We start from the raw sequence: 20,208 nt of genomic DNA, 5'->3' as shown, positions 1-20,208 counted from the left end.
AGAAAGAGTCATGAAAGGATGATATTTTGTAAAAAAAATGGAACAAAAGAAATATGAGTGTTTGTTTTATATAAATAAGTTATCAAAAAAATCTAATATGATGTGATAGTGCAACGGTTACTACATTGGTCTTCTATTACAAAGGTCTTAAGTTCGAATCTTGATAACTACATTTTGCAAAAAAAAAAAAAAAAAAAAAAAAAAAAAGGAAAACTCAAAAACCGGAAATAACCGGTTCAAATCCGGTTCAGCGGTTTCGCGGTCCGACCGGTTTTTGACCGGTTTCTTGACAAAATCAAACCTGGCATTGAACCGGACCGGAGCCATGGCCGGTTCGCGGTTCAACCGGTCGAACCGGCCGGTCCGGTCCGGTTTTCAAAACACCGTATAATGGATGGCAATGGTGTTTCAATGGTTTATCTGTGTGTTCCAATCATAGTAGGCATCAATGATGATTTGATGGACGTGTAGGCCTAACTATACAGGATTGTATGGCTGGGTTTGGGACCCCGATTGAAGAGTTTACAGGCGTTGAGGGGAAACTGGAACCCCACCCGCATTATTGGTTGGTCTTCTTACCATCTTTTGATTGGGCGTTTGGTGGGGAAATTTCCCAGATTGATGAGTTAAGTTAGCAGAAGAATGATCCATACATCAAGATGTAGCTAGGACCATGGTGATGGGGGGTGGTCCATGATTTGGATTCTCCAGAGATTCATGGTGATGCATCCCACTTGGCTCTACTGTAATGCCACCATACTTGATCACATGACGTTGCTTCTCCTCGGGTCCAGACCGTGCAAAGGTTTATGCGGTGGTGCAAAACCAATTGCTAGTCTAGTATGGAAGAAGAAACAGCAGGGACAAGAGCATATCTATTTGCTTCATATGAACAAGTGCTACTACTGATCAGCAATTACCTTTAAATTATTTCTTCAGCTAAAGTTGTTCACAAAATTCAAACATTTGAATAATACTACAAATATCTATGTACAAGTAAGTATTCAATAATTGGCTTCTATTCACAGACTTACTCCTAAGTTATTTCAGTCTCTCCATTGTAAAAAGTATCACAATCAAGATTTGCATTTACAAGATGAATAGGTAAGAAATTTAGAAAGAGATGTCACTCCATTATTGCCTCTAACACAAGAAGAAGAAGAAAAATAATAGGTGTTCAGTGGACACTCATTAACACATCTAAATCACTCCTGATAACACACTAATAATTATTATCTTCTCTTATATTTATACATTTTTTATAATTAATACTTTTTAAAATATTTAACACTTGAATTACATGTTAACAATTACGACGGATCCTCCATTGCAAGTATACACTTGGTTGTGATGGTTTGTTCTTTGAGTGAAATTATCAAGTTCTTTTAACTGCATTGAATTTTAGTAAATCTTTTTTTTCTAATTATGTTACAAATAATATATAAATTATATAGGAATATTTGTTTATCAAATTGTTGCCTATTACTACTACTAGTAACTAAAAAACTCTATTTGGATCCTTCAGTTTTTCAAATATTATATAAAAATTTTTAAAAAGTACTTTAAAAAGTAATTTAATTTTTTTTAATGTTTAAAAAATATCTCAAAATATATTTTAAAAACTCTACTACTCTTAACTATTCCAAAATATTTTTTAAAAATATCCCAAAATTTGCTCTAAAAATTCTGCTACAGTAAAATTTTTCAAAAACATCTCAAAAAACAGTTAATCCAAACCGGAGCTATAAAATTTGTACGCTTTTAGCACATTTTGTTAGTTTTAGGGAAAGGTTGTTAAATTTTTTAAAAATTATTCTCTCAACACAACAACTTTTTACCATTTTATCTCATATGTACCTATGTCTCACAATACTAGTATTACAAATTACAATTATTTTTTGACAAGAACTCCCAAAAAATACAACCGAAACGGACTCATATAGTTCCAAGCTGCTGAGCTAACTAGCTAACATGGTAGGATCATACTTTAGAGCAATCCTTTCACCAGACGTACAATTAAGACTTTAGGACAAGAAAGCCCGGAAAAAGTCCTTCTCTTCCCATGGTTAAGATTAAAAAAAAAAAAATCAGAAGATGACATGATTGGACAAAACGCATGAGAGAGGGAGATGTATGAAAGAGACGACAAAAGAAACAACCACTCGAGTATGGTAATATTTTGGGGGAGGCAAAAGCTATGATTGAGATAATTGGTACCCCTCTCCTGACACCACCTTGCCATGATTGACTCAACCCTCCCCCCACAACCCCTGGTCCCTTAAAAATTATATACTGTAGCATATAATTTTTTTTTTTGAAAAACAAAGAGAAAAATCCCATTCTATTCTCTCTATATAACACCTTCAATTGCACCACAAACAAGCCAATCTGTAAAAGCAGCTTTTTTCTTTCCTTCTTTCTCTTTTCTCTCATTCTCGAGAGTCAAAGATTTCCCCCGTGCACGCTTTCTGGAAAAGCCAGGATCCTGCTCTCTCAAGGCCTAATTGAATTCTTCACAAAGGCTGGATCTTTGTTGGGTTGCAAGTGAAAAGGAGGGAAGAAGATACAAAGGATCATCAAGAACAACCTCTTGGAAGCTAACAGTTTCAGAGAAAATGGTGGTTGACAAGGAAGATTTGGGCTTAAGTCTAAGTTTAAGTTTCCCTGAGAAAAGGGCCACAGCTACAAATTCTAGTTCAAGTCCACTACAGCTGAATCTCATGCCTTCTGCTTCTCCATCACCTTTTGGTCATCTCCTTCAGCAAAAGAGTTCTTGGACCGATACTCTTCCTCCATCAGGTCTGTTAATCTTTAAGATCCCATTGAAATTTTGCCTTTCTCTTTTATGTTTACTCTTCTTTCTTTTCTTCTTTCTTTCAAGGGAAAGAAGAAAACAGAAAGGGCAACTTTTTTTTTTTTTTTTTTAAAATTTGGTATTTTGGATTCTTGATCATTGATCTGATTGAGAAGTTTTGATCTGGTTTGATGCAGATCGAAGCATGGATGCATGCAGAGTGGAAACGAGGGCGTTTTTGAAAGGGATTGATGTCAATAGGCTGCCTGCTGCCACAGCGGATGCTGAGGAAGAGGCTGGAGTGTCTTCTCCAAACAGTACTATTTCCAGTATTAGTGGAAAAAGAAGTGAAAGAGAGGCTAATGGAGAAGATCATGAGCTGGAGAGGGCTTCTTCTAGAGGGATCAGTGATGAAGAAGATGGTGATAATTCCAGGAAGAAGCTCAGACTTTCTAAAGATCAATCCGCCGTCCTTGAAGAGAGCTTTAAAGAACATAACACTCTGAATCCTGTAAGTATTTTGCCGGAAAAAAATGGCTTTTTTACGTTTATTTCCCTTTATCCTTTTTGGGGGTGCAGATTTGCTGAAAGATGGGAATTTTTTGTTTGTTTGTTTGTTTTATTGATTTATCGCAGAAGCAAAAGCTGGCTTTGGCTAAGAGGCTAGGACTGAGGCCAAGGCAGGTGGAGGTGTGGTTTCAGAACAGGAGAGCAAGGTGAGGAAATTTTCCTTTTTCATCGAGGGCATTTCTGGTATTTCGATGTGTTCCTCGGTAGTAACAAACCTATTAGTTGGTTGACTAGCTAAGCTAGTTCCACCCTTGTTTCCTTCCCCGCGATGCACGATCATCGGCTGCTGGTAGCGTTTTCCGTTTGCCAGTGGAAGCGCGTGTGATTCACGCGCGGTTGAGATTGATTAGTCTCATTATTTCTCCATTTACGTCTTAGTCATCGCTTAAATCATGTACCGTGATACTGTAATGATGACAAGAATATGATTATTCATGACAAACTAAAGCAAAAGAATATGATTGTTAAAGATAATTTAGTCGCGGTCTTGGGCACAGTATAGTCTTTTATTAGACATCATGATTAACTCGTGTTTGCCTTGCATTTACGTTAAGCATGCTTTCGATCATCAACTAGGTTGACGTGTGACATAAAAATTGCAATAGTAGCCGTGTTACTTGTACAAATATTGTAGTATCATAGAACTTTACAAACTTATCATGTACAAAGAAGATTGGATTGCCCTTTTTTTTCGCGACAAAAAATTTTTGATGAACACATTTTTCAATCAATTTTTTTTACGCGTCGTCAAATCGCTATAATACATGTTTTTCTAAAAAAAAAAAAAACTCCTGAAAATATAGCAATCCTGAACGTGACATGGTTATGAAATTTTGCTTGATCTGGATTTTGTGTATTAACTTCATTTGCAATTGAATTCGTACAGGACAAAGTTGAAGCAGACGGAAGTGGATTGTGAGTACTTGAAGAGATGTTGTGAAAGCTTGACGGTGGAAAATAGGAGGCTACAGAAAGAAGTACAAGAACTTAGAGCCCTCAAATTATCACCGCAGTTTTACATGCAAATGACCCCTCCAACCACCCTCACCATGTGTCCTTCCTGTGAGCGTGTTGGAGCCCCACCACCCTCCTCGTCCTCCTCCTCCACCGCCGTCCCGATCTCGACACCCGTCGATCCAAGACCCCGTGCCTTGGTTCCGGGCCATCCTCGGCCTATCCCGTTCAACCCATGGGCCACCACTCCCATCCAGCATAGGCCGTTTGATGCTTTACACACTAGATCATAGATCATGAGTAGCTCCCTCAATGGTCCACATATTGGAAGGGCAGATTTCAAGAGTTGGCATTGGATTCTGACTGTGTACCATGGCTTTTTCCTATATTTGGATGTGTGTCTAATTGAGGTCCAAGATACGGTGGTTGAAGTCGTGATTTAGTGGGTCTGGCTGTGTTTTGTTGTTATGGACCCCCTTCTTTTTTTTTCATCTGACTAGCTAGATTAGTCTAAGTTAGTACTCTACTAATTCTTCCTTCACCATTTTAATATAGTTGGTGAGAAGGGAGGACTGGAAATGTAAAGTGTTTATCAGATTATTCCCTAGCTTGTGTCTGGAATGCTAATTGAAAGTTAAAATTGATTATTTAGAAACAACCATTCGGCAGTTAGTATCGAAGTATAATAATGAACCTACTGTTTGTAGCAGCTTGCCTGGTTCTGGTTGTATCTTATCTGGTCTTAGTGAAATTATTTACCGTCAAATTTGTTTATTAGAACAAAGCCATATTGACTCGTTGGAATAAACCGCTACCAATTGCAGATTAATCAATGCATGTCTAGTTATCAGTTCGATAATTACTGGTTTGTGAATCAGTAATAAAGAGATGTTACTAATTACCATTGTAACTTTTTTTAAGTTTTTCTTTTTCTTTTTTGTAGGGTGAAGGGAGGGTTGGGTGCACGGTGCACCTCTCTCAAGTTTTCCCATTTTACACCAAAAAATAAGGTATAATATTTGGTTAATTTTTTTTTAAAAAAAATAGGGTAACGGGAGGTCTCGAACTCATGATTGAACTTGGCACCGATGATCACCTGTACTTTTTCCTTTCGTATTATCTAATTCAACTCTCTTGAAATAATAATAATTTGTTAACTGTGACAATTGTAGCTTTAAGATATTCTTATTTTCTTTTTCCAACTTGTGTGGTGGTAATAGAATACAAAATTGCTAGATATTTTCAAGGGAAAAATTCTAAGTGCCAAGTTGAAATTTGATGGTGCCAAAAGTCGATGAGAGTAAAGTGTTCGATGATGATGATAAAGCAGAGTATTTTCTGATGTGAATTACTTAGTGGCGGACCTCTATTGGCTACTTTACTACCTAAAAATGTTGTGACAGTATATTTGGTGTCATTTTCATGATATTAGGAGACCAATATGTTGGTTTTAGTCAAAATGGAAAACTTGAACAAAAATTCACTACTATATCATGAAAATATGTTGTGACAGCAAAATAGGTGTCATTTTCTCTACGATAGTGTTCTAGATGGTTTTAGTCAAATTTTCATGGTATACAGGTCTATGTGTTTATCTTTGTTCAAATTCAAACACGACAATTCTTTGTGAATATTAAAACTCCATTATCTACTGCTAAAAAAAAAAAGGCAATTTTTTTAGCCCGTTGTCGCCGTCTCAGACCTTCTCGACTTGATCTGACAGTTGGAGGTAGGAAAAGTATGGGGATGGATGGGAGGTAAAAAAAAAAAAAAGAAAAAGAAAAATCCTTCTTAGACCCTTCATTGATTACGCAGCAGCCACCGAAAAGTGACCAAAAGAAATTCCCATTACGAGGACGGGAGAATCGTATGAAGTCGCAGTTAATGGGGTCCAATTCTATCTTTTGAAGTTATAATTCGTGGCCCATGCATGACCCAATAGGTAAATCAAAAGTAAATTCATATAGGCCTAATAAGCCAACTAAATATAAAATGGGCCCAATATTTTAAACAATTTGTTCAGGTGTTATTTCCCTTGGGCCATCCATTGGAGTACGCGCTAGCTGGATTTTTATTGTATGGTTTTTGCACCCCAAATTGAGACCGAAATACAGAATAGTCCGATTCGTCCTCCAAAAGAAAGTATGAAAAAGAAACCAGAAGCAGGCTTTGGGGAAAAATGCTCCCATTTTCCTAAGATTTGCTTCAAACTGGCACTTAAATTAGTTTTGTCCCCATTGAAGAATTTGTTCAATTTAAGAGTTGCAATAATTCTATTGGAAGGATTGGAGACGTGTCGAAAAATTGAAAAGTTATAATAAATGTATCCACCATTCAAAGTGTCCAAAAGTACATTATGTAAATTGAGCTTCTGTATTTGCTTGGTGTGCAGGTAGAATCTTCCATATTTCTCTCTGTTAAGGTGTTTTTACCCGATCCATTTCTGTATAATTTGGGGATGAAATTTGTAAATATTATTCTGCTTGCATCATAAATACAAATTTTCAATAATCTTTTTGTCTCATGTATATCATGTCACAAAAAGTGTCATAATATTGTTTCAAATAATATTTTTTAAATAATCTAATATCCAAACACATTCTTTGGTTTTTTCCAAGATAGTCGTCTGCCTGTCCCCTAAAAGGCAATTGTTAATGGTATTCCACTTTTTTTTAATGGCACTCCCACTATTATTTTTTTTCACGTAATTTTCATTTATTAGATTATATGATAAAATAAATGGTGGAAGTGCCATTAACAAAAAGTGAGTGCGATTTAACATTTCCCCTTAATTTGAACCCCAAAATTGTTCCCTTTTGCAAAGTTGTATGCAAGTAAAAGGGAAAACCGTTATTGTTTCAAGAAACATTCTGTTGAGAAAGCTTTTACCATCTAGAATTGAGAAGGGGTAGGGAACAGGAAAGGCAAGAGGGAAAGGAACATGCCATTGTAATTTGCAAGCTTGAACACCTTTTGGATCTGTTATTACTATGACGAGAAACATATGGAACTGCTACTTAAGAGTAGAACTTATAATTAAATAGGGTAGGATTGATGGTCTGTTACATTGATTGCAGAATATTCTTATACTATATAAGATTGAGTTTTGGTCAAAGAATAGGTTGAATTTTAACCGCATAGGTGGGGGATTTCTAGGAATGTGAAATGTTGTGTATTAGTTTAAAAGCTTTAGGTACAAGTTAATGAAGCATGTATTTGGGTATGTTTATTTAAATGACCCTATTTTAATACATTTAAAGTTGTCATTGATTAGCCATCTGAGTATTGATGGAATGTGTAATTAGTGTGCAACCGTTTTTGCATTTTGTACAACCTATATATGCTTGTATGTTGGTGTAATTACCGGAATATCCCTTAGTTACCAATAATTTCCCTTTTCAGCCGCAAATAACCGTTTGAGATGTTGCTTTGTCTGAAACATTTGAATGGTAATCGGATTTAGGAAATGAGCCAACGATTTCTCTATCAATGGTAGGAACCTATTTCTCTATCATTTATAATCTGCATGTATGAGTCACAAACGTTAGTCATTTTATCCCCTTTCAGTTTCAGGAGTTAAGTTTTTCCTTTTGCCTTTATCTACAACGATTTGCCTCATCGTTTTCTCTTCCATCCGAGCTCAACTCTAAAATTACCTATTATTTCGTCATTAATTACACCCAATTCAATTGCCGAACCGTTGGTAACTTAATGCCTAAATGATTGATTATCAGTTTCTTCCTGTTCGTATTCTAGGATTGGGATAATTTTACTTGGCTTCATACTAATCAGTTCAGAATGCTCTTCAGTCCCAGCTACTCCTGGTGGTTTAGCGTGAGGTTAGATTTCACCTCTCCCCCAATTTTTCAGTTCCCTCCTTAATTTTGTCGGTGTATTCTGAGTATCTACAATTAGCGATTCTTATCACGTTGCCTAACTGCAAGATAGCATTTTTCGCGTTGCCTAACCCCAATTGGTCTAGGTTGGTTATAATCTTATAGGTTTGGAGCAACAGCAAGAAAGAGCTCTCGGTGGGGATTATGGAATAAGGTTAGCTTTCTGTGTTGCTCTGCCTTTCTGCATTATCAACGGCCTTCAATTTGACACAATTTTATTGTAACACTTTGTGAATTGATTAATTATATCGTTTATCTTTTCATACTGAGTTTTATTTCTTCTCACAATGTACTATTATTTGTTCAACAAAAAAACCTCCTTCCCGACAGGCACCAAACACCCGCGCGATGCGCAGGCACTCCCCCCTAGTATTTAGCTAATTTTATCATTCTGAATGTGATGCCATATGTTTTCTTGTTAGGTGTGAGTAGAGGTGTCAAAATGGGTGATTTGAACGGGTTTGCATTGGTTAATATGAGTAATGGGTATAAGTGAGTCAACCCATTTATACCCATTTAATTAGATAGGTATAAATGGGTAATTCAAAAAATGAATTGGGTAACCCAATTACCCATTTATAACACGTTTATTTTAACTTTTTGTAAACTCATTTAAATTTATTTTTACAAACTAAGTTATCAATTTATACCACCCATTGCACCCATCATTAGTTTTAAATATTTACTTGTAATGTACAATATGCCTAATTACCAATTTTTTCCCTATCCGTACTCTATATCGCAAAATTACATACTATTTAATAATTGAACAATAAGAATATAAAAATTGAAATAAGTACTACAAAAGTTAACACAAAAACTTAATCCAAAAATTTTGAACCCTTAACATTTTTTTCGTGTATAAATTTAAAATTTCATTTTGAAAAGGTAGGAAAAGAGGCTAAAACTTGTCATAAATTAGTAATGCTGAAAAATGAGCAAATTAACAAACTAAGAGAAAATAAAATGATAAGATAAAACCAAAAAATAATAATAATAGTGAAACAAAAGTAGTTAATATCATGACAAAATGAAAAATTTGAAAAAAAAAGGTGAAGGAAGAGAGGAAACTTGGGGGAAGACAATTCTAAATAGGTTAATTGGGTTTGATAGATTACCCAATAATACCTATTTATTAATGGGTATTATTGGATAACCCATTTATATCCATATGCAAAAATTTAAGATGACCATACTCATTTATTCATGGACGGGTATAGGTAAATTTAAATAAATGAGTTTGTTTGCCACCTATAGGTGTGAGGTTCGGATGCTTTTGATTCAAAAGAACTGAAAATAGGGGGAGTAAAGAAAAGCATCATTTTTCTAGTCTCTCGTTTGTTCGCGATCAGCATGTTCTCTAGGGGCTTTAGTTGCCGGAACATAATATTCCACTAGAAAGAAAATGGACTTAGCATCTATTCCAATCTTGTTTCAAGAGCATTTGCCTGACTCAAAAGTAGGCATATGTAAATGATTCTTCAGAGAGCCAGAACAACGAAGATTGGAGGCAGAATACAATGGGGAAAGGAGATGACAGATCTGAATTAGCTTCTTGAAATAGAGTGAAACACCAATCAGGCAGCCCCTGAAACCTAAAATTTTAACTTTGAAAAGATGCAAAGTTCGTGGGGAAATTTGGATTCACAGATTGTACTACAGTAATATAATACCACTCCGCCTCAGAATCGAGCAGCAGCCTTGTGTATGTTAGACTGGATAGCCTTTAATCATGCAAGAATAGCAGGAAGCAATCTGTGTAAAATAGATTAAAAAAAGTTCACCACTTTGCAGAAGAATGCTTGTAAGTATGATGCAGTTAGTTGTCCATGTGTCAGTCAGCTTGAAAGGCACATAACCACCCTGAACCAATGGCGAGTAACTTAAAATTTCTCTATATTGATGCCCATATACATGGGTGAAAACAGAAATATTCAGGGAAAAAGAAAGAGGAGAAAAATTCACATGCCAAGTGAAACGAAAACATGAAACAGAATACAAGGGAAGTTTTGGCAATTCAATCTCATGCTGCAGCTTCCTTGTTACCGGGATTGTTTTCTTGCATGCTGCTCAGTGGATCTCCTTATTGACTCTATTCTTTGAAGCCTTATTTGCTCTCTAAATTTGGCTATGAACTCATCAGCCTTCTTATTAACATCACGTCCCTCATCAGTACCATTCTCATTCGCATGTACTTCATTTCCCACGCTTTCGTCAAAATAATCACCTTCACTTTCAGCATCTGAGCTCTGATCAGTTTCCACGACCACATTTTCGATGTACTCTTTCTTCTCTGCCTTTGGCAACTCAGTAAAAACCTGCCTCGAAAAATGAGGGGCAGCCTCATGCATCAGTTTATCAGTGAATCCTCTTTTCTCAATGAAGGTTGCTTCAATTTCCCTGGCATTTCCATTCGTGAAATCCTCATCAAATTCCCTGGATTCGACAGATCTCATGACTGGTTCGCCTGATCTAATTGTTCGAACAGACTTCACCATCGATGCAACATCATTTTGAGCTCTAGGCCCCAACTCTGGCCCTGAATTTGCTCTCCGAGACAGGCCCTCCATTTCAGTCTCGGTCAAGTCATTTGGCACACTCCTGGTACTACGTTTCAGCTCCTCCTCAGAAAAATGATTACCGTTTACAAGACTAGAATTTGATTTCTCTAACGGAGCTCTAAGAATAAATGGTGGAGGCGGCGGCGGGGGAGCAGGTGGAGGTGAGGACTTGACATGGATCTTTCTCCTCACCACATCTTCCACGCTCTTTGCTTGAGATTCAGATGAAAAAGAAGTTAAGGGAGACAGATTTTTCGGTGAATGTGGTGTTGGCGGTGGAGAGGGCTTATTCGGTGAAGGACAAGCTGAATCAGGTCTAGATGAACGAAATGATTGAGACCTAGTAGACCGTGATTCGAACTTCTTCACCTCAGAATCCTCCAATGAAGGAGGCAGAGAGTATGAAGGAAGGCCCTCCTCATCTTCCTTCATTACAATCCTTCCTGACCTTGATCTCCACGGAATTGGTGAACGAAGCACAACATTTTCCTCCATGTTTTCCTCAACTTTTACAGGGCCTAGTCCTGCAAATTCACTATTTCTTGATTTTCTTGAATTGCTTGAAAATCTCTTTGAACCTGAATTTGGATTAGACCTGCTAATAGAACCATATTTAACGCTAGATTCTCGCGATGTTTCCATCTCATTCGGCTCAGCAACGCGAGATTTCAAGCTTCGTACGGGCAAAAGTAAAGGCTTTTCATCAATTCTTGATGCAGTACCATTCCGTTTTCCAAGAAGAGGGCTTTCTTTGGCTACTACAACCACTGGTTCCCCCCTTTGGTACTGCGAATTCCAAGTTTGAATCTTGTTATCATCAGAAACTGCAGTGCTTTCGGTCTCATCATCAAAAACTGACGAAACCTGAAGAAGTCTAGTTACGTAGGACTGTGCATTATCAAATTTAGAGATGCTATTATATTCCTTGTCTGATTCATCATTTCTCTTGCTAAAGAGGCCATAAGAAACAGCGATACCTACAAAGATAAGCTGAAGAAGCTCCCAACTTCTAGAGTGCAGATTTTGGTTAATAAATTCAGGAGCTTGTGAAGGAAGAAGTGGAACTATAACCAAGAAAATAGTGACAATGATGGCTTTGTAGAGAAAATGACGAAAATACTTACTTGCATTTGCATGGTTTGCTGAGACTTCTAAGCTTAACTTTTTTGGTTTGGGAATGTAAGTTTCATTATCTGCCATTGAAGGACAGATGGGCTTTGTTCTGGGTCTTGATTATGCGGCAGAATGTGGAAAGTATAGAATATGAAGAAGATGAAGAAGAGAAGGCTTAGGGGCTAAGAAAAAGTATAGAATATGAGGAGAGTGGTGGGAAAAAAAGTTTTTGGGAGGAGTGAGCTGATTGCGAGCTCCTTGCTTTAAATCCTTTTACCCATTTTCGGTCTTTTGACAATGATGCCCTCTCCTTTCCTTTTCTCAATCTGCCTTTTTGTCTCTTTGGAGATATCCCCTATTCTCCCTCCGGTCTCCACCACTGTGGTCCTTATTTTTCTTTGGGCTATGAGCGTGGGATGATAATTGAACATTGAGGTAAATGGTAGGTACTTTCTAGAGAAAAAACTGAAAAAAAAAATCTAAAACTAAGTAGGTTATAATAAAGTTACTCTTTCCTGCGCATTTAGTTCAAAATCAACCATTCTCTTTTAGATTTAACGACGTGATGTCCCTTATATTAAGGAACACAAGGCTTTGATTTTAAATTTACTTTCACTTTCATGCTTCCATTCCATCAAGGTCTCAGCCTTTCGGCCTATTTAAGCCTCTTAGCCCACTTATCCCTCCAATCATACAACCAAGGAGTGGTTTGGTAAAAATTCATCCATCACAAGCACTATGATTATGATGAACTAGTTAATGGTAATGGATTTGCGTTGAAACCTACGAAGTGTTTGACTGGAAAGGGATTTTTTAACAAAAAATTTCTATTGTGAATACATTTTTTAATCACTTTTTTGCCCCACATATATCAAATCGCTACAATACATTTTCTAAAAAACTCCAAAAAATTACAATCCAAACACAAAAAGCCTGTATTTTTCACCAAAAAATTGTAACGTTTTCGTGAACACATTTTCTAATCACTTTTTTACTTCACATATATCAAATCACTATAGAACATTTTTTACAAAACTTCCAAAAAATTACAATCCAAACACGACCTAAAATTGAAGTATCAATTTTACATTTTTTTTTCTTTTTTCCCCTTTTTTCCTCTATTTTTTTCTCTCCACTCTCTCCATTTCTTCTAGTATTTCTTTTGCTTTTTATTTTAATTAAAAAATGTGAATTACACAAGTCACTAAATATTTGATTCTATGTTAGAAACTATTTAATCACAAAATTCATAGAATATGTCTATTACACCCATTAATTTGTTCTGATTAACCTACATCACTATGATTAACCCTGAAACTTATCCCTTGATTTAGAACCCACTTACCAAACACCCCCAAAATACATATACTTCATCCCCTCCAAACTTCTATGTCAAAATTAACTCCAAACAAGTTGTCACGTATCAAATTAGAAATGCAGGCTTATGGTCGAAATAGCAGTACTTCAAATTGTCATTTATTTTTTCTGCTATTTTTAGGAAATCTGATAAATTCGCAGATATGGCTAAGCACTCGTAATTATTAGACAATGACGACGTGTATGTAGGGCACTTTAGGAAATGGGCAAAAATTGAGGGTGGCAGATAGGTTGCGTGGATGTGGTAGGGATTCTTCTTTTGGACTGCGTACGCTAGCTTTTTACTCGTGGGATCGGATAAAATATATTTGCATGTTTGCAACTTTGGAGGGTATGCTTTTCTTCCCATCGTCTTCCCTCTCCACATTCTTCAATACCTACCTTGGAAGTTCATTTTGGATTCTCTGAAGTTCAATGAGGACCACCATCATCATCACAGCGTTGAACTAGAGCCATTGAGTCCATGGCCTTATTCTAATTCAGACGAAAGAGAACAAAAGAAAAGAAAAAGAAAGGTTAGAAGGGTCCCGCTGAGAAATTTTGTCCAAGATCTTCACAGAGGAAGTGGATTAGCGTATTAATAGTTTGATCACACGTAGCAGTAGTACTGCTTCTTTAAGATGCATTAGGCAAGTGGAAGAGTATAATAGCTTTTGATGGTGACTCTACTAGGAATGGACCTGCATAATCACAATTAGGAAGGGATTTTCTCATATGCTTGTTTACGCACTAACGATCCTACGCTGTGCTGTTGAACAGGGAAAAAAAAAAATACTAGTAGTAGTAACTTTACATCAGGAATCCTGGAATATGGTTGTGAATGAGTAAAGGAATTCAGTAGCCAAGGCCCGAGAGAAGAGAGTCAACGATACCAACACAACCAGTTGGTTGAATTGTCAGTAACGAGTCATTTTCTCACAAAAACATCATGATGTGATGTGTTTGAATTTCGTCATCGATGCGAAAATTGTATTAATGGACGATTTGTCAGAACCTCTGTAGACACGTTCTGAATCGTGCTGGTGATCGGAGATTAATCCAACCAAACTTTGTTCTTACCGGAAAAACAAGGGGAGTATATGATGCTAACTTTTTATTTGGAAAGTGTTTCTGTTAATCAATCCCAGTGTTTTCAGTTATGATGCATTTAAATATTCCTTTGATTATTATTCGTTGTTGGTGGGATTTTCTCATTTTCAATTGTTTGATCAAAGGAAGTCTGGAAAATCACGGAATTAGTCAAAGGTTTGCCCCACAACTTTCACCTAGGATACTTTGGCATTTCGGTGTAGGCTTTTTGGAGGAGCAGGACACATCAAACCACAAGAGCTTCTCCTACCATTAAAATCCTAAAGAAAGATAAAGGAGACGCGGTAGGAAAAAAAAAAAAAGAATCTCGCCAGCATACATTTCAGAATTGTTTAACTGTTCTTAATTAAGGGAATAAATACATATGTGATTCATCTACTTTGGTACGTCTAGTTGCAATTTAGATTCTGTTAAGAGCTTGAAAAATACTAGGAACCTTTTGAGAATATAAACAAGATTGAAACGCCCACGTCAAGTGTGGCTAGATTTGGGTTAGTCTTGCGTGGAAATGTGCTTGGATGACTTATTGTCGACGTGATAAGTTAACACTCCAAGAGATACAGAGAAATTGCAGATAAGGCATTGGCAAAAAGCAGAGCGGCAAAATTCAATTAGCTAGGAGGCATTAGCTTAGAAAAGCATATTATTGCTACTACTATATTCTTTTGTCTTTTTTTCTCTTCTACGTTTGTGGCCGAAAGTGAATAGGAATGATGAATGATCTGCATTGAGGTGGATCTGATTCCCCTTTCCAGTCTTTACATGTCTAAATTTCCAATCTCCTTCAACCATTTTATCCACGTTCAGGTACAAAGTTTGCAGACTAGCCATGTTTAGACGATTAGGTACAAGATATACCAAACATTTTGGAATTTGGGACAGAACGTCATGTGTAGAGTCTACAGAAATTTGTTCTATGTTTACTTTGTACGTAAAGTGATTTACATCTTAAGGACATAAATTTACATTTTTGTTGAGTTGAACAAAAACGTTCTTAAGCCAACAAGATACTTATGTGCTAACATCTAAAATTTGAAAACCAGGTGTCCCTGTTTGATTTAAGGTCATACAGTTTTAATTGTCAGTTAATTGGATCAAACTCAATTGGACCTTCGAGTTCTCAATACTCTTACCACGCAATTAGGAATCACCTAATTGACAGATTATCGGAACTACGAATGCAGATGAGGTATAGAAAAGAATACAAGGAGGATCAAAATACTACGAATAAAAGATACTACTATGTAGATTCATGTAAATATGTCATGAGATTTTTTTTCCTAAAATATGTCTTTACATAAACGTAAAGGATGACAGAAATTAGTGAAACAGGAAATGAAAGCTGCAAAAGAATAGTAAGGTTACTGCATGTAGTCCTGCATGCATGTTGCATGGAGTTCTCCTACAAAAGACTTCACAGCAAATTACAGATTCTCATAGCTGAAAGTATAAAATATAATTCGAGGGTTTTTATTTTTCTGACGAAAACATTGGATCTGGGGATTTCGATTTTTGAGGTGTCTTAAGCTTTGAGGAAGCAATATATGTACTGAGGAAAACATCATACTAAATGATGATAAAGACATATGGCCACCCCAAATGCACCCCACTGCCTTTCCCTCAATATAATGATGATAAAAAAAGGAAAAAAAAAAGTCTTTGACATGGTCATGTCCAAGTTACACAAGTTGGACTATCCACTTTCTTAGCCATGAAAATCTCAGCAGTCATTTCTCAGACAATAATCCTAAGCAACTTGTTTAGCAATTGGATCACAGAGATGAAACATATGAACTAATGGAACAGAAAATTTTTCTCATGATACTTTTAGGAGGAAACCTTTACAGTATGTTTAGAGACTTCCAAACAACACAGCTTTATTGATGGTAGGACAGCTCAGTTTACTATATCAACTTTCTGAATCTTAGGAGGAAACACAGTCTTCTGTATAAAGTGCATTTGTCTAATGATGATGCAATTTGTGCAGCGGAAAAATGATCCAACTGATGCTATACTATACCGGTGTTGCTTAATTTGCATTTTACTCGTTCAGGCCAGAATGGACCTGTGGATGTTCATCAGAATCTACAAATCTTGGTGCCGTGCTCCTTCTTTTATCAATCACTGAATAGTGATCGGAGACAAAGCGTGTGGGCAATGGCTTAAATGATCATGGCCGACTTGGTTATGCATGTATTTTTTGACCAGAAAAGAAAACTTGTGGTTGGTACCACTGGCGCCAAGATAGTGTTAGCTGTCGATTTTAATGGCGAAATTAATTCTCCACCAGCCACTGGGACTCTCAACTTGGAGATCCCCTCAAAATTTAAGACTTATTAGTACCACTTTAGGACACCCTCAAGAAACAGAGAAGAAAAAAAAGAGGCTTGATCATGAGTTCTTAAACAAGCTGACTGGTCTTTAGACATGTTGCATCTAGACTGCACTCTAGAGATTAGTTATCAGCTTTATGGCTGCAATGGCTATATATATTCATCTCCCAATTTCATAATCTGCAACACAATCATTAGTTGATAGTTAGCTTCAGTACAGTCTTTCTTGTGTATACCAAACAGCTTTGAGCAAATACTTTACCTGGTTACTTGAGATATAATTGAGGCGAAACTTGTGTAGTGAAACATGGGCTTAATGCACATTCTAAATCTGTTTTCTGTTCTGAGTTTACAATTATTGGCAATCTCTGCCAATTTGGAGACATACATTGTTCATGTTGAGTTACCTGAATCTTACGCTCAACTGTCCACCGCTAGTATTTCAAGCCCAAATGAAGATTTAGATAGATGGTACAATTCTTTCTTGCCAACAACAATTGCAAGCACAAATGAAGCACAAAGAATGGTGTATTGTTATCACAATGTTTTCAAAGGATTTTCTGCCAAATTATCAGCTGAGGATGTCAAAGTAATGGAAAAGAAGCCTGGTTTTCTATCAGCTCGGCCCCAGAGGATGCTGTCTTTGCATACAACTCACAGTCCTATCTTTCTGGGGCTGCATCAGAACTCGGGATTTTGGAGGGAGTCCAATTATGGAAAGGGTGTCATCATTGGAGTCCTGGACACTGGAATTGAGCCAAACCACCCTTCATTCAGTGATGAAGGAATGCCTCCACCTCCTGCTAAATGGAAGGGAAAGTGTGAATTCAATACCCCAGTTTGCAATAAAAAATTGATTGGAGCTAGATTTTTCCAGGATGGAAATGGCTCTCCAGCTGATGAGAGTGGCCATGGAACTCACACAGCAGGCACAGCTGCAGGAAACTTTGTCAAGGGGGCCAATGTATTTGGAAATGCCAATGGCACTGCTGTCGGTGTTGCCCCTCATGCTCACTTGGCAATCTACAAAGTATGTACTACTGGCTGTTCTGAGAGTGATATATTGGCTGCAATGGACGTTGCTATCGACGATGGCGTTGATATTCTTTCCCTCTCCCTCGGTGGAAGTTCGGTACCATTTCACAATGACAACATAGCTCTCGGTGCATATAGTGCAATGGAAAAAGGCATCTTGGTGAGCTGCTCAGCAGGAAATAATGGTCCTTTTGGTTCCACTCTGTCCAATGATGCGCCATGGATTCTTACTGTTGGCGCAAGCACTATTGACAGACAGATAAGGGCAACTGCTGTGCTTGGAAACAAGAAGGAGCTAGATGGCCAGTCTCTATATCAGCCTAAAGATTTTCATCCAAGATTGTATCCTTTGTTTTACCCTGGCCTAAACCAGAGTGATACTGATGCTGATCGGTACTGCACTGAAGCATTGCTGAACATCACACAAGTCAAAGGAAAAATAGTGATATGTGAAGTAGGTCTCATACCTCCAACCAGTAAGGGAACAAATGTTAAGGCTGCTGGTGGTGTAGGCATGATCATGATTAATTCGGAACAAGAGGCTTACACTACACGGGCCGATGCTCATGTTCTTCCAGCCACAAATATCAATTACGCTGATCGACTTAAACTCATTGCCTATCTTGAGTCAACTAGTTCACCCGTAGCTACATTCTCATTCAAAGGAACTATCATTGGAGATAGTCACGCTCCTGCAGTTGCTTCCTTCTCCTCCAGAGGTCCGAGCTATTCTAGTCCTGGAATCTTGAAACCAGACATAATTGGCCCTGGTGTAAACATTCTTGCTGCCTATCATGAATCAGTCGAAAACAGCACCAACACAAAAGCCAACTTTCACGTACTCTCAGGCACTTCAATGTCTTGCCCTCACCTCAGTGGTGTCGCGGCATTACTGAAAAGTGCACACCCCGATTGGTCTCCAGCGGCAATTAAGTCCGCGATGATGACCACTGCTGATCTTGTGAACCTTGCCCAGAATCCCATCGAGGATGAAAAGCACCTTCCAGCCGACCTTTTCACCATGGGCTCAGGCCATGTTAATCCAGCGAGAGCAAACAATCCAGGACTCATTTATGACATTGAACCAAAAGATTACATCCCTTATTTGTGTGGTTTGAATTATTCAGACTGGGAAGTTGGCAGAATTTTACAACGCAAGGCAAATTGCAAGGCTGAATCAAGAATATCCGAGACACAATTGAACTATCCTTCATTCTCAATTGTAGTTGGATCAACAATTCAGAAGTATACAAGGACAGTCACTAACGTTGGCGACGCTAACTCAATCTACAGAGTCAAGATTGATCAGCCGGGAGGTGTCAATGTGACAGTCAAACCAAGAATTCTAAGTTTCTCAAAGGTGAACCAGAAGTTGAGCTATGAAATTACATTTACTCCATTATCGCCCTACAAAACTCCATCTGATGGATCTCTTACATGGACATCAGCAAAATACTCAGTCAGAAGCCCAATTGCAGCGCAACCGGAGGTTGTAACATCAGCATAGAGATCTATGTCAGCGTTATTTGTTTTCTCATTTTTGTTTTTGGGCAGTAATTATTCTGTCTTATTCGTGCATGTTTGACTATAAGTCATTGATGGAGATTGTATTCTCTATGTACCTTATCCTAATTGTGATTACAAGTTCCATATGTTGTAAGTGTGTCATTTTCTTGATCATATAATAATCTACAATTTTGTTTTTAATCATTGATATGAAAAGAAAGAAAATACTCAAGAAATTATACTGCATTGAATAAGTGATTGCTAGTATATATAAGTCGTAGAATGTAAAAGTTAGATGCCCGTATAAGTGGTAGAATGTTAAAAGTTCGATGCCCATTGTGCAATCTCAACTGAAATCAGTGTAAAGCAGTTGCAGTTCTAGCCATTAAGGTTTTTGTTATGATAGTTTATTAGCTTTTTTTGTAAATAAGGGACACATTCATCAAATGATAATTGAAATGTGGGCACTTAAGGTAGGGAGAAACCAATATGAATGGTATAATTTGAGAAACTTATCCTGAAATTTCTGACAATATCATTGAACTCTCATGAATTTTTAAATATCTCACCTACCCCCCCTAATTCTAACTTTTTTTTCCTAACATCTTGACCTATCTAACAAAAAGTAAGATTAAAAAACTAGTTTTAATGGAGAGACAAAATTTTCATGCAGCAAGTGCCCTTCTACAGTCTACTTGTTAATTTACTACGAATTTTGCATAGAAAAAAGGTTGAGAAACAAGACATGCAGTAATAAAAATACTTTCAAAATATTGGTGCCAAAATATTAACCTATTATTTCTTGCTGCAAAACTAATTTTATTTCAAGGTGTACATGTAAGCAAATGTTTTTAGTAGTAAAAAAAAAAGAACATATATCCCCACGATTAGAAAATTCATATATTATGGTTAGAGTTGCATATATTATCTTTTTTTTTTTTTTTTTTTACATATCACCATCAGAATTTACACCTAAATTG

General features: G+C 37.0%; 3 protein-coding genes across 3 annotated transcripts; 2 read left to right on the top strand and 1 right to left on the bottom strand.

The window, feature by feature from the left end:
• Positions 1–2,385: 2,385 nt before the first annotated feature.
• Positions 2,386–5,027, top strand: LOC113703772 (homeobox-leucine zipper protein HAT4). The gene is made up of 4 exons (XM_027225248.2): positions 2,386–2,799; positions 2,992–3,305; positions 3,431–3,510; positions 4,251–5,027. The coding sequence occupies exons 1-4, from the start codon at positions 2,616–2,618 to the stop codon at positions 4,609–4,611; spliced, it is 939 nt and encodes a 312-aa protein (XP_027081049.1). The 5' UTR covers positions 2,386–2,615; the 3' UTR covers positions 4,612–5,027.
• A 5,066-nt stretch (positions 5,028–10,093) lies between these two features.
• Positions 10,094–12,128, bottom strand: LOC113703185 (uncharacterized). Its single transcript, XM_027224470.2, has one exon. It carries the CDS (start codon positions 11,973–11,975, stop codon positions 10,257–10,259), a length of 1,719 nt encoding a protein of 572 aa, XP_027080271.1. The 5' UTR covers positions 11,976–12,128; the 3' UTR covers positions 10,094–10,256.
• Positions 12,129–16,734: 4,606 nt separating this feature from the next.
• On the top strand, positions 16,735–19,392 carry LOC113702708 (subtilisin-like protease). Its single transcript, XM_027223836.2, has one exon. The coding sequence runs from the start codon at positions 16,995–16,997 to the stop codon at positions 19,227–19,229; it is 2,235 nt and encodes a 744-aa protein (XP_027079637.1). The 5' UTR covers positions 16,735–16,994; the 3' UTR covers positions 19,230–19,392.
• Positions 19,393–20,208: the final 816 nt, after the last annotated feature.

The sequence above is a fragment of the Coffea arabica genome, chromosome 8e (assembly GCF_036785885.1).
Source record: "Coffea arabica cultivar ET-39 chromosome 8e, Coffea Arabica ET-39 HiFi, whole genome shotgun sequence".
Lineage (NCBI taxonomy): Eukaryota > Viridiplantae > Streptophyta > Magnoliopsida > Gentianales > Rubiaceae > Coffea > Coffea arabica.
This window is presented reverse-complemented; position numbering and strand designations above follow the sequence as displayed.